At 39.5% G+C, this 13219-nt stretch overlaps 1 protein-coding gene across 2 annotated transcripts; it reads right to left on the bottom strand.

Moving 5' to 3' along the window:
* Nucleotides 1–8398: 8398 nt before the first annotated feature.
* Nucleotides 8399–11332, bottom strand: LOC129835110 (zinc finger protein 135-like). 2 transcript variants are annotated; one of them, XM_055900500.1, is made up of 3 exons: nt 10751–11332; nt 9753–9786; nt 8979–9097 (listed from the first exon to the last, which is right to left on the bottom strand). In XM_055900500.1, exons 1-3 carry the CDS (start codon nt 11064–11066, stop codon nt 9073–9075), a joined length of 375 nt encoding a protein of 124 aa, XP_055756475.1. In that variant the 5' UTR covers nt 11067–11332; the 3' UTR covers nt 8979–9072. The 2 variants fall into 2 exon arrangements, with proteins under 2 accessions (XP_055756474.1, XP_055756475.1); XM_055900499.1 differs by lacking the exon at nt 9753–9786 and having other exon boundaries at nt 8399–9097; nt 10751–11330.
* Between the last annotated feature and the right edge of the window lie 1887 nt (nt 11333–13219).

Genomic DNA, 13219 nt, shown 5'->3' with positions numbered 1-13219 from the left:
CTTTGCTGCAGAAAGGACTGGTGCACTTCACAAAATAGATGGCATCATCAGGGAGGGAAATTATGTGGATATATTGAAGCAACATCTGAAGAAATCAGTCAGGAAGTTAAAGCTTGGTCGCAAATGGGTCTTCCAAATGGACAATGACCCCAAGCATACTTCCAAAGTTGTGGCAAAATGGCTTAAGGACAACAGTCAAGGTATTGGAGTGGCCATCACAAAGCCCTGACCTCAATCCTATAGAAAATTTGTGGGCAGAACTGAAAAAGCGTGTGCGAGCAAGGAGACCTACAAACCTGACTCAGTTACACCAGCTCTGTCAGGAGGAATGGCCCAGAATTCACCCAACTTATTGTGGGAAGCTTGTAGAAGGCTAACCGAAACGTTTGACCCAAGTTAAACAATTTAAAGGCAATGCTACCAAATACTAATTGAGTGTATGTAAACGTCTAACCCACTGTGAATGTGATGAAAGATATAAAATAATATTATTCTGGCATTTCACATTCTTAAAATAAAGTGGTGATCCTAACTGACCTAAGACAGAGACTTTTTACTAGGATTAAATGTCAGGAATTGTGAAAAACGGAGTTGAAATGTATTTGTCTAAGGTGTATGTAAACTTCTGACTTCAACTGTATATACACTGGAGTTACTTACCAAGACGATATTGAATGTTCCTGAGTGGCCTAGTTACAGTTTTGACTTAAATCAGCTTGAAAATCTATGGAAAGACTTAAAAATGGCTGTCTAGCAATGATTAACAACCAACCTGAGAGGTTGAAGAATTTTTTAAAGAATAATAGGCAAATACTGTACAATCCAGGTTTGCAAAGCTCTTAAGAGACTCACAGCTCTACTTGCTGCCAAAGGTGATTCTAACATGTAATTAGTCAGGGGTTTGAATACATATTGAATAAAAAATATTAGTGTCTTATTTTCCATTAATAAAAAGTAATACATTTTCTTCCACTTTGATTGATTCTTTTCTGTCGATTGTTGACAAATAATGACAATTAAATCCATTTTAATCTCACTTTGTAACAGCAAAATGTGGAAAAAGTCAAGGGATGTGAATACTTTCTTGAAATCAATGGCGACCATTATTTGAGCTGAAGAAAGAGAAAATATACTCTGCATTCGGAATGAAATGTTGCCTATTCACATCTCATATGTTGCCTGGCTGCAATATTTTATCTTGCTACGTTAATAAATACACGCAGTGTTAATTTTGTCATGATTACCCGCCTACAATACCCACTGTAGTGCGCGTAGGTCCTAAGCCCATAGTAAATCAATAGAGATAACTGGCTAGCTACTATTGTTAGCTAGCCAGATAGCCACAAATTGTTAGCTAGCTACCCACAAAGAATTAACATCTACCTTGGATCACATTGGTTTTAGGTCATTTTTGCTTGTTATACTATCTGGTTAGCTATATTACTACGATTCACATTTAGCTAGCTGATAGTTATGAAGTAAAACGTTTGCTTTGTGTATATCTTGTTTCGTCTCTTGCCATTGTCCTGCCTATAAAAAGCAAGGTTCAGTGAATGGGTAAGTCCATAGTAAGTCAATAGGACTAACTGGCTAGCTAGCAAGCCATGAAGAATTGACATCTACCTTGCATAGCATTCGCTTTAGATCATTTTTGCCTGATTACTAGCTAGATGGATAGTTGGATTACGATTCACAAATATCTAGCTGATAATTATGAAGTAAAATTTTTGCTTTGTGTATTTCTTGTTTTGTCTCTATTGTTTCCATTGTCCTGGCTGGAAGAAGGTTCAGTGAATGGGGAGATGCAGCGTGAGGTAATACAGTACGGGGAGTGCGATTGCTTCTCAAATCAAATGTTTTATGCCTTCTCCACATTCATCCTCACAAGAAAGTACTCAAGAGAACGTATGCATATTGAGAAACACCCTGTATGTCTCAAGGTTAAAAATGAAAAACAAATGTAGGCCTATTTCTTAGCAAGCTTTTGGATTTAAGATTTGATTTCATGTGGCATGAACAAAAACACACATTCTCAGTCAAAAACTTAAGTCAGTACACAGCCTCTCTATTCTCTCATGTGTTTTCAGGTCCTCTGATCGGAAAAATGTCTTTCCGCAATGAGAGCAGTGGTATTTCTTCTCCTCCTCCTGTGGTTTTGTATGTATTCTTTCATGCCCTTTCAGGTTCCCTAACCGGGTAAATCTATTTCCACACTGAGAACATTGGAAAGGCTTTTCTCCCGTGTGTGTCCTCTCATGCTCCTTCAGACTCCCTATCCGGTTAAAACCCTTTCCACACTGGGAACATTGGAAAGGCCTTTCTCCTGTGTGTGTCCTCTCATGCCCCTTCAGGCTCCTTAAACGGGTAAAACTCTTTCCACACTGGGAGCATGGGAAAGGGCTTTCTCCTGTGTGTATTCTCTCATGCTCCTTCAGGCTCCCTAACTGGGTAAAACCCTTTCCACACTGGGAACATGGGAAAGGCTTTTCTCCTGTGTGTGTCCTTTGATGTGATGTCAGATGTAGTAATCGTGTAAAGCGCTTTCCACACTCGGAGCAGTGGTGAGGCTTCTCTCCCGTGTGTATTCTCTTATGGTCCTTTAGGCTCCCTAACCACCTAAAACTCTTTCCACAGTGGATACAGTGGTAAGGTGTATCTCCTGTGTGTATTCTCCTATGCATTTTCAGGCCCCTTAACTGAGTAAAACTCTTTCCACACTGGGAACAGTGGTGTCGTCTCGCTTGTTTAGACGTCTCTGCATCTGGTTCCTCTGAAGGACTCTCCCCGCTGTCAGAGTGAGAGTCTGGTACCTCTTCTGCCAAAGACAAACAGAGTATTTAGTTAAACAGATACCTGAATGAAACCCACACATGATAACATTTTCTTCCTATGAGGTTTAATCCAGAACTAGGTCCCTCAATCACCTGAAGTCAGTTTTCATAACATTTCATCAATTTAAAAAACTTGATGGCCATAATAATAATGTAGAACTTCAAATGTAATCTTCCTCTCACGGAAAGTCATGTTTTTAGGTTGCCTAGTGCTATGTTGCAGACTGTATAGTGTATACCAAGACCTGGTATTAAGAGTCTGGTTTATTAGGTTAGTTTTTAGGCTGAGCAGAGCACTAAAATAATAGATATTGTGGACAACAGTATTTAGCTAAATCAATATCATTGGATGCATTGGCATAATTTTTGGAACGTTCCAAAGGGAATCTGTTCCCAAAACTTCGTAAATAACAAGGTTGCCAACAAACAAAGCATACAAAGTTGTATACCGGCAGACTAAGATAACGGGTAAGGAGAGTGGAATTTAATTAAGTTTTTCACTCACCACCATTATTTCCGAAAAATGTCTGTCCTCGCTCTGGGCGCCTATGGACAAACAATAATAAGCTACGTGGTGATTTGATGCTTATTCGGCAGCTAGTTAGCTAGGTGAATTGATCATGCTCCTCTGTATGCGTTGTTTGTTGGCATTCTTGTATTCTTGAACAGATTTCTGTTGGAACGTTTCACAAATTATACCCACCCGCATTTGATTCATGCATTTTGTTGGTGGCCCACTATTTGATGGTATATACATTTTACAGTGTAGCTTTAACAATACAGAACAACATATTCAAGTGTAGCCTATAACGTCAGTAGAATGCTGCTATAAAACCACACATTAGTTAAACAACTTCAGACAGAATTTGTGCCCCTGTTTTTAATATAGTACTTACCGGTGTTAATCAGATCTCCAGTCTCATCCTCCTCTTTCAATGTGACAGTTATCTCCCCCTCCTCCTTCACTCCAAAAACGGTATCCTGTTCCTTCTCTTTCTCCTCTTCGTTCACAGTAACATCCTCCTCCTCTTTCACGCTGAACTCTCCTTCCTCTTCTTTCACAGTAATTTCTTTTTTCACTGGAACATCCTCCTCCTCCTCTTTTACGACAATGTCCAGCCCCAGAGCTTCTTTCTCCGTCCAGCAGACCTCCTCTTCTTTAGCAGATGGAGAGTATTTTAGTAAACTCATGCTCAGAGAGGTTGGCTAGTTAGTTAGCCTGAGCGACTAGCCTGTTAGGCTGTTTTAGCTACCCAGCTAGCTATAGCAACGTAAATATGAAATTAAAGGGGGTAACTAGCTAACTTTATACTGTACGACGACAGACGTGTTTTTAAAATACAGTGGCTAATATAGAACGAAATGATCTAAAGATCTCCAATGCTTCGGCTATGTTGGCTAGCAAGTTACCGTGGTGGCTGACTAGCTGTTGTTGTTGAAGAAGCGTCCGGTTAACTAGATTTTACGTCACACTGGTAGCTTCGGCTGAAAGACGCATATCGCCATCTACCGACTGGAGTTGGTACTGCTGACTGGATTAGGTAACGCAGTTGAGGGAAACGTATTTTTCATACATTTCATTAAATACTAGATTACCTCAGTATGCGTCATAATGGCTATAGAACCTTGCGGTCAGACAGGAAAATGGTTCCAATCGTTTTTCCACCATTCATATGGGATTTTAGAAACACTTACTAATAAGGGCTGTGTTTCATGTAGGCTTACTCTGGCGGAAGTTTTGATACCGTGTAAATGTTTCTAGTACAAGGTGATTTATAAAAATATGCTGCAGTATTTACCCCACCAAAATAAAATTAGCTGCTAATGTGGCTATAATAAAGAACTACAAATGCCATAAGGATCTGGCCGAGATCGCTGAATCGAGGCAAAGGTACAAATCTTGGGATGAACTAACTAAATGTAGTAATTCATAAATTGCCTACATTTCTTTAAATGGACAATTCTGAACTGTCTTGTGCAAGTTTTAAATGAACACAATACCTGTTAGCAAAGGTGTCTGCTAGAGATGACATGCAGGAGCTTGCTGGGATTTGAAGTTTGCATGATGTCTACTTTAATGCTAATTAGCGTTTTCGAATCTGAGAGTAAATAGAGCCGAAAATATTGATAAAAGTCACCTTGTCCGAGAGAGATTTAAATGGTTATCAAAGCGTCACGCCAGGGTAAGCCTACACAAAACAGGTTTTCTAAAATCCCCTATTGGACAAATGAATGGTGGAAAAACGATTGGAACAATTTCCCTGTTTGATCGCTAAGGGTATTATGACACCTCCACCGTGGGGACCTATAAAGGTAGCCAGTCATAGCTAGAAGGGTTGTTGTTGTTGAAGAAGCGTCCCGTCAACTATACTTAACAAAAATATAAATGCAACATGTAAAGTGTTGGTCCCATGTTTCAGGAGCCGAAATAAAAGATCCCCGAAATGTTCCATACGCATAAAAAGCTTATTTCTCTAAAATGTTGTGCACAAATTTGTTGTGATGTATACTCCGTCTGTCACCAGGCCTCGACAAGTCTCCCCCCTGGTGGCTGACCTGCTGTACACCACAGTCTGTATACTTCTGACCCACTGGAATTGTGATACAGTGAATTATAAATGAAATAATCTCTGTAAGCAATTGTTGGAAAAATGACTTGTGTCATGCACAAAGTAGATCTCCTAACCGACTTGCCAAAACTATGGTTTGTTAACAAGATATTTGTGGAGTGGTTGAAAAACAATTTTTTTAGACTCCAACCTAAGTGTATGTAAACTTCAGACTTCAACCGTATATAAACACACACACTCTGCTGACTGGAGTAGGTAAGGAGCACGTTTTTATTTTTTACAAAAACATTTCGAGTTGTGGGTTTGATTTCGACGGGGGAGCTACTGTAAATCGCTCTGGAAAAGAGTGTCTGCTAAATGACTAAAATGTCAATCTAATGTAAATGTTTTTTTGTTTTTTTTCAATATTAAATGGTGAAGTACAAAGAGAAGCATGTGTTGATTGATTAGTAAGAATTTTAAACAAACTTTACATCAACTACTGCATTTAAGGCAATTTCTTATTCATTATTCAGATAAACAGATATATAAATATGCAATGCTAAATCAATATCTAATGCTCCTACATGTAACACCATTCAAAAGTTTGGGCACACCTACTCATTCAAGGGTTTTTCTTTAGTTTTACTATTTTCCACATTGTAGAATAATAGTGAAGACATAAACTATGAAATAACACATTTGGAATCATGTAGTAACCAAAAAAGTATTAAACAAATGTGAGATTCTTCAAAGTAGCCACCCTTTGTCTTGATGACAGTTTTGCACACTCTTGGCATTCTCTCAACCAGCTTCACGAGGTAGTCACCTGGAATGCATTTCAATGAACAGGTGTGCCTTGTTAAAAGTTAATTTGTGGATTTTTCCCCTTCTTAATCCGTTTGAGACAATCAGTTGTGACAAGGTAGGGTTGGTATACAGAAGATATCTCTATTTGGTAAAGGACCAAGTCTGTATTATGGAAAGAACAGCTCAAATAAGCAAAGAGAAACAACAGCCCATAATTACTTTCAAACATGAAGGTCATTTAATCCGGAAAATTTCAAGAAGTTTGAAAGTTTCTGCATGTGCAGTCGCAAAAACCAGACAGATCTCAACATCAACTGTTCAGAGGAGACTGCATAAATCAGGCCTTCGTGGTCGAATTGCTGTAAAGAAACCACTAGTAAAGGACACCAATAAGAAGAAGAGACATGCGTTGGCCAAAAAACACAAGCAATGGACATTAGACTGGTGGAAATCTGTCCTTTGGTCTGATGAGTCCAAATTTGAGATACAATGCAGAAAACAGTACAAATAAAGAAAAACTATTGAATGAGTAGGTGTGTCCAATCAAATTAATTTAGCTATATCCAAATCACATTCAAGACATTTCAACGTTGGAATCAAGAAATGCAAAATTCTATTAATCTACAGTGCCTTCAGAAAGTATTCATACCCCTTGACTTATTTCACATTTTTTTTGTGTTACAGCCTGAATTCAAAATGGTTGAAATAAAAAAAAATATCACCCATCTACACACACTACCCCATAATGATAAAGTGAAAACATATTTCGATTTTTTTCCAAATCTATTAAATAAAATACAGAATATCTCCTTTACATAAGTATTTACACCTGAGCCAATACTGCGTAGAAGCACCTTTGGCAGCGATTATAGCTGTTTCTTTCTGGGTATGTTTTTAAGAGCGTTCCACACCTGAATTGTGCACCATTTGCCCATTATTCTTTTCACAATTCTTCAAGCTCTGTCAAATTAGTTGTTGATCATTGCTAGACAACCATTTTCAGGTCTTGCCATAGATTTTCAATCAGATTCAACACTAACTCCGCCACCCAGAACATCCACTGTATTATTGGTAAGCAACTCCAGGTTTGTCCCTGTGTTTTAGGTTATTGTCTTGCTGAAAGGTGAATTCATCTCTCAGTGTTTGGTGAAAAGCAGACTGAACCAAAGTTTTCTGTAGGACTTTGTCTGTGCTTAGCTCCATTCCATTTATTTCTTATCCACAAAACTCCCCAGTCTTTAACAATTAGCATTCCCATAACATGATGCAGCCACTACAATGCTTGAAAATATGGAGAATGGTACTCACTAATGTGTTTTATTGGACTTGCCCCAAACATAACACTTTGTATTCAGGACAAAAAGTAAATTGATTTGCAACATTTGTTACAGTGTTATTTTAGTGCCTTGATACAAACAGGATGCATGTTTTGGAATATTTGTCTTCTTCCCTTTCACTCTGTCATTTAGATTAGTATTGTGGAGTAACTACAACGTTGTTGATCCATCCTCAGTTTTCTCCTATCACAGCCATTAAACTCTGTAACTGTTTTAAAGTCACCATTGGCCCAATCCCTGAGCGGATTCCTTTCTCTCCGGCAACTGAGTTAGGAAGGACGCATGTATCTTTGTCGTGGCTGGGTGTATTGATACACCATCCAAAGTGTAATTAATAACTTCACCATGCTCAAAAGGATATTCAATGTCTGCTGTCTTTTTTTTATACCCATCTACCAATAGGTGCCCTTCTTTGCAAGGCATTGGGATACCTCCCTGGTCATTGTGGTTAAATCTGTGTTTGAAATTCAGTGCTCGACTCAGGGACCTCACAGATAATTGTATGTGTGGGGTAGAGAGATGAGGAAGTCATTCAAAAATCATGTTGAACATTACTTTACACAGAGCGAGTCCATGGAAAAGCTGAACTTATTTAGTCTTGCCATAACAAAGGGGTTGAATACTTATTGACAAGACATTTCAGCTTTTCATTTGTAAATAATTTCAAAAATTCAAAAAACATAAATCCACTTTGACATTATGGGGTATTTGTGTGTATGCCAGTAACACAAAATCGAAATTTAATCAATCAATTTCTAATTCAGGCTGTAACACAATAAAATGTGGAAAAATTCAAGGGGTGTGAATAATTTCTGAAGGCACTATATTGTTAGGTTCTAATTATTAGAGTAAGAACTCAACGGACGCTATGAAAGCTTACAACAAGTTTATTCATCCCAAAGGGTCAAACAGCTGTGCAGACGACAACATATTCACACAAGCACCGATATGTAACCCTTTCTCCTATGCCGAGTCTCCTCCTACACATCTGAACAGCCAATGCATCTCTGTTGCTAGACAGAAGCATGAACAAAATCACAAATTCCCAGTCAAAAACATAAGTCAGAACACAGCCTCTCTATTCTCTCATGTGATTCCAGGTCCTCTGACTGGGAAAATGTCTTTCCACAATGAGAGCAGTGGTATGTCTTCTCCTCCTGTGTATGTATTCTTTCATGCTTATTCAGATGCCTTAACCGGTTAAATACCTTTCCACACATGGAGCAGTGGTAGGTCTTATCACCTCCCGTGTGTGTCCTGTCATGCTTATTGAGGGCCCCTAACTGGGTAAAACTCTGACCACACAAGGAGCATTGGTAGGGCTTTTCTCGTGTGTGTGTCTTCTCGTGCTTTTTCAGACTACCTAACCACCTAAAACTCTTTTCACACTGGGAGCAGTGGTAGGGCTTTTCTCCTGTGTGTATTCTCTCATGCGTTTTCAAGCTCCCTAACTGGGTAAAACTCTTTCCACACTGGGAGCAGTGGTGTCGTCCTGCTGGTTTGGACGTCTTTGGGTCTGGTTCACCCGAAGGACTCTTCTCGCTGTCAGAGGGAGAGTCTAGTCTCTCTCCTGCCAAAGACAGAGTATTTAGTTAAACAGAGACCTGAATGAAACCCGCACATGATAAAAGTATCTTCCTATGAGTTTTCTTCTGGACTAGATCCCTCAATAACCTGAGGCTAGTCTTCACAACATTTCATAATTAAAAATAAACTTGGGGAGATATTAAAAACAAATGATGAAGTGCTCCAAATCGAATCTTGCTCCAATGGATTGTTTTAATATTTCAGTCAATGTTATAGGTTGTATTTGATCGATTGTTAACAACGTTTTGTTGGTGGCCCACTATCTCTAAAGTAATAATAGAAATTACAATATTTTCAAAATGATCGTTTTTGTGTTCAGCCAAGCCTTTCCTTCGAAATGGCTATCCATGTTTTGACCTAAGACTTACAAACTCACAGACTTCTGATAATATGTTCAGTCTCCCCCAAAAAACTTGTCCATTTCATGTAACATCCATAACGCTAAATCTGGAATCCATGTAACATCCATAAGGGGGATTCCATCTTTGAATTAGATTGGAAGGGGTGGGGGTAGCATCAAAAAGGGGATTTAAAACTTTCTTGGGCACTACTTGGCGATGCAAACGATGATAAACAGTCTAACGATTATGGATCTCACAAGCTGTCGCTATGGAATGACCTAAAATTACAGTACTTACTGTATACATGATGGCGAGCTTTGAAGGGCTACCCCTAAGGGTGAGATATTTAAGTTGTAATTTCGCACAAAACAATCCATTGTTAACATTTGTTGGTTGCAGACTTTAATGGTATACACATTTTACAGTGTAGCTTTCTTCTGACATTAAAAAACGGCATAATCAAAAATGCCCCTTTAAAACCATGCATTGGTTCAACAACAGTGTGACCTAGCCTCTTTTAGAATACGAGAGTGGAAGACTTGCATGCTCCTGTCATTAATACTCAGTATTCCCGAACCATCCCATTACATGTCAGAATGTTGAAAAAACTTCATTTTTTAAATTAATGTACCTGTTTTCCACTGATTTTTTCCTTATGTCTGATGTAATCTTAGACAAAATATAGACAGGGAAGTGTTAACCCGAGTTTCAGTACGCTGGTGTGTTTTTAGGTTGTTTCCGTTTTTTAATTTATATATATATATACACACACACACACACTGGTGCAATTCGCACACAACAAACACTTGCACAATATGTAAACAATGGCGGAGTTTAACTACAGACACAGAGCTAACTTTGTCCCACGCAATCAGCTGGCAAGTTTCACAAGCATTTCCAGCTGATTGTGAGGGAACTTGCTTTGGTCAACAACATTCAAGGTTCAATTCAGCTATTGTTTACATATTGTGCATCACATGCAATGCATCAACGGATTGAAAATACACGTGACAGAACCTACCGACACCGCAAAAAGACAGGTAAATAATACTTTCCTGTGGATATTTTACCTTCACTTCCCACCGTCAAATGCACCAACAGCACAGACAACGGTAAAGTGTTAATACAGATATAACAATTAGACATATTTGGTGTTACTGTCATTATATTCAACATTCTGGCTTGTAGATACTTTTTTTTAAGTAGACTTCTTTCCAACTGAATATACATGGTAACAGTCTGACGTTAAGACAATTTGTGCCCCTCTTGTTAATTAAGATAATAACGTTACTCACCGTTATTAATCTGATCTCCAGTCTCTTCTTCTTTCAATGTTACAGTTATCTCCTCCTTCACTCCAAAAACGGCACCCTCCACTTTTTCTTCCCCCTCTTCTTTCACAGTGACGACGTCCTCCTCTTTCACTCTGAACTCTTCCTTCACTGGAGCTCCTTCACCTTTCATTGCAACAGCCTCACCCTCTACCTCTTTTTTTACTGTGACAGCCTCCTCTTCCTCCTCCTCTTTTACGACAATGTTCAGCAAAAGACCCTCTTTCTCCGTCCAGCAGACTCCCTCTTCTTTAGCAGGGCAGTAGCTTAATGAGCTCATGGTCGGATGTTAGCTAGCTAGTTAGCACATTATTAAAATCGACGAGCCTAGTGCTAGGCTGTTTTAGCTATCCAGCTAGCTAACTACTATTAACGTAAATATGAAATGTAAATGGTAAACTAGCTTGACGACCGAAGTGTGTTCAAAACACAGTGGCTAATATACACCGAAGTCTAAAGAGCCTGAATCTTTCGGCTATGTTGACTAGCAAGCTACGGTGGTGGCTCACTAACTGTTGTTGAAGAACCTCTTCTTCTTCGATGAGGTTTAACGGCTGTTGGTTTCCAATATATGTTGCATTACCGCCACCTACAGGAGTACAACCCTTATACATTGCTTGTACCATCTAACACTACACTCACAAAAAATAATAACAACACCCTACTCCACTATTTCAATATATTTAGTCCTACCTCATGCCAACAACCTGAAAGGATGGGACACCACCACTTAACACACCCTGTAACTCTTCTGATGTCAAGTCTCGCACACCCAAATACCTCAATGCAGCTTCCACCACAACCTCAATTTTCCGTGACTGCAGTACAGTTGATAACCATTGCTATAAATGCAAGAAATCCAATCTTACTGAAGCATATATCACTTGTTGGTTTATCCCTCTGTACTGGTACAGATCAACTACTCACACCACTCCTCTCAGGATCCCTCCCCCTTGACCCATCTTCCTCTACTTTCTTCACTGCCTCAGGACATGACAATTTCTGCACTATTCTAACCCTGGAAACCTCAACCTGCCACTCTCGCATAGGACATTTCTCTGTTCAAATATTTTTTATTGAACACACACAAGAATGGTGTATAGGTATAAAAGACAGGTATACAATTCTTATCTAAACATAAAAGAGCAGACAGAAACAAAAAGACCCAGAGTTCTGGGTACAAAACAAATATTACAAAACAAGACATACAGAACAAGGACAGGTAGAAAGAAAGAGGGTAGGTGTCACCCCCCACTTATTCCCCCCCTTTATCCCTCCCCCATTTCTTCCCCCCCTTTATCCCTTCCCCTTATTCCCCTCCCGACTGCTCGGGTGGCGGTGCCAGCACATGCTGCCCAAAGGTGGATTAAAATATTGCAATTGAGAGTGTGTTAAAAAGTACAAATTCACAGCGCCGAATGGTTGAGCCATAATTTGGTAGTGGGCGCTTCCCTCTTTTTCCAAAACAACAAGATTAGTTTTTTTGCCGAAATGAGACTGTTAGAGATGAGTTGTTTTTGAGGGTTGGTTATTAATCCGTTTAGGGAATCAGACACTCCCAAAATTATCAGAAGCGGGTCTGGGTCAATTGAAGTCTCCAGAACTTCAGTGAGGATCCTAAAAATTCCACATAGGACATTTCTGATCCCTAGCCCCATGGGCACCCCGCGAATAAACACATACCACTACTTTCCCCAATGCTACACATTCCTTTGTCTCATACCATTCTGCACACTTCTCACACCTAGGAACCTCCCTCCTACACACTGCTGCCACATGCCCATAAGCTTGACAAAGTAATGAAGTAATGCATTCGGCACAAAAGCTCGTACAGGATAACTTATATATCCTAACATCACTTTGTCGGGAAAAGACACATCAAAACTCAAAAGAACAATGACTCTTCTGTTTCACCATTCACTTTCCTGCCATTTTTAACCAACTCAAGCTCACCGTCTTCCTCTGCCTCTTCCTTTTCCCCTCCATTCCTCCTCTGTATTCCAAGTATACATCTCCTTTTGATAATACTGCACTTCTCCAGACACATCTTGTTCTTCCTTTCTCAGGGGACCCCATTTAACCGGCTGTCACAATCTCCGTACAATCAGAACGAACCCCTCGGGATGTAACGCTCAACAGTGCATCCCACTTATAAAGCAGCTGCTTCGTCTTGATGTTCTTCTTCATCAGAAGCTACCGCCACGTTTTTCAATTTCAAACAAGCGCGCTCTTCCAACCACCATCCCCGAGCAAACATCTAACTCGATCCCCCCCCTCCCCGCCATCAAGGGTGTCTTAAAGGGAGTTGGGATGTGCAAAAGAGAAATGATAATACATTGAGACAAACAAAGAGAAGCATGTGTTGATTGATTAAATCAAATAATCAAATCACATTTTATTAGTCACATGCGCCGAATACAACAGGTGTAGACC

Source organism: Salvelinus fontinalis, chromosome 36 (genome assembly GCF_029448725.1).
Source record: "Salvelinus fontinalis isolate EN_2023a chromosome 36, ASM2944872v1, whole genome shotgun sequence".
Classification (NCBI taxonomy): domain Eukaryota; kingdom Metazoa; phylum Chordata; class Actinopteri; order Salmoniformes; family Salmonidae; genus Salvelinus; species Salvelinus fontinalis.
This window is presented reverse-complemented; position numbering and strand designations above follow the sequence as displayed.

Excerpts from the sequence above, each read along its gene's own strand:
- LOC129835110 (XM_055900499.1), bottom strand. The coding sequence starts at position 11,066 with ATGAGCTCATTAAGCTACTGCCCTGCTAAAGAAGAGGGAGTCTGCTGG. Across the intron at positions 9,098-10,750 it reads TGGAGATCAGATTAATAACG|GAGAGAGACTAGACTCTCCC; the intron begins GTGAGTAACGTT and ends TGTCTTTGGCAG.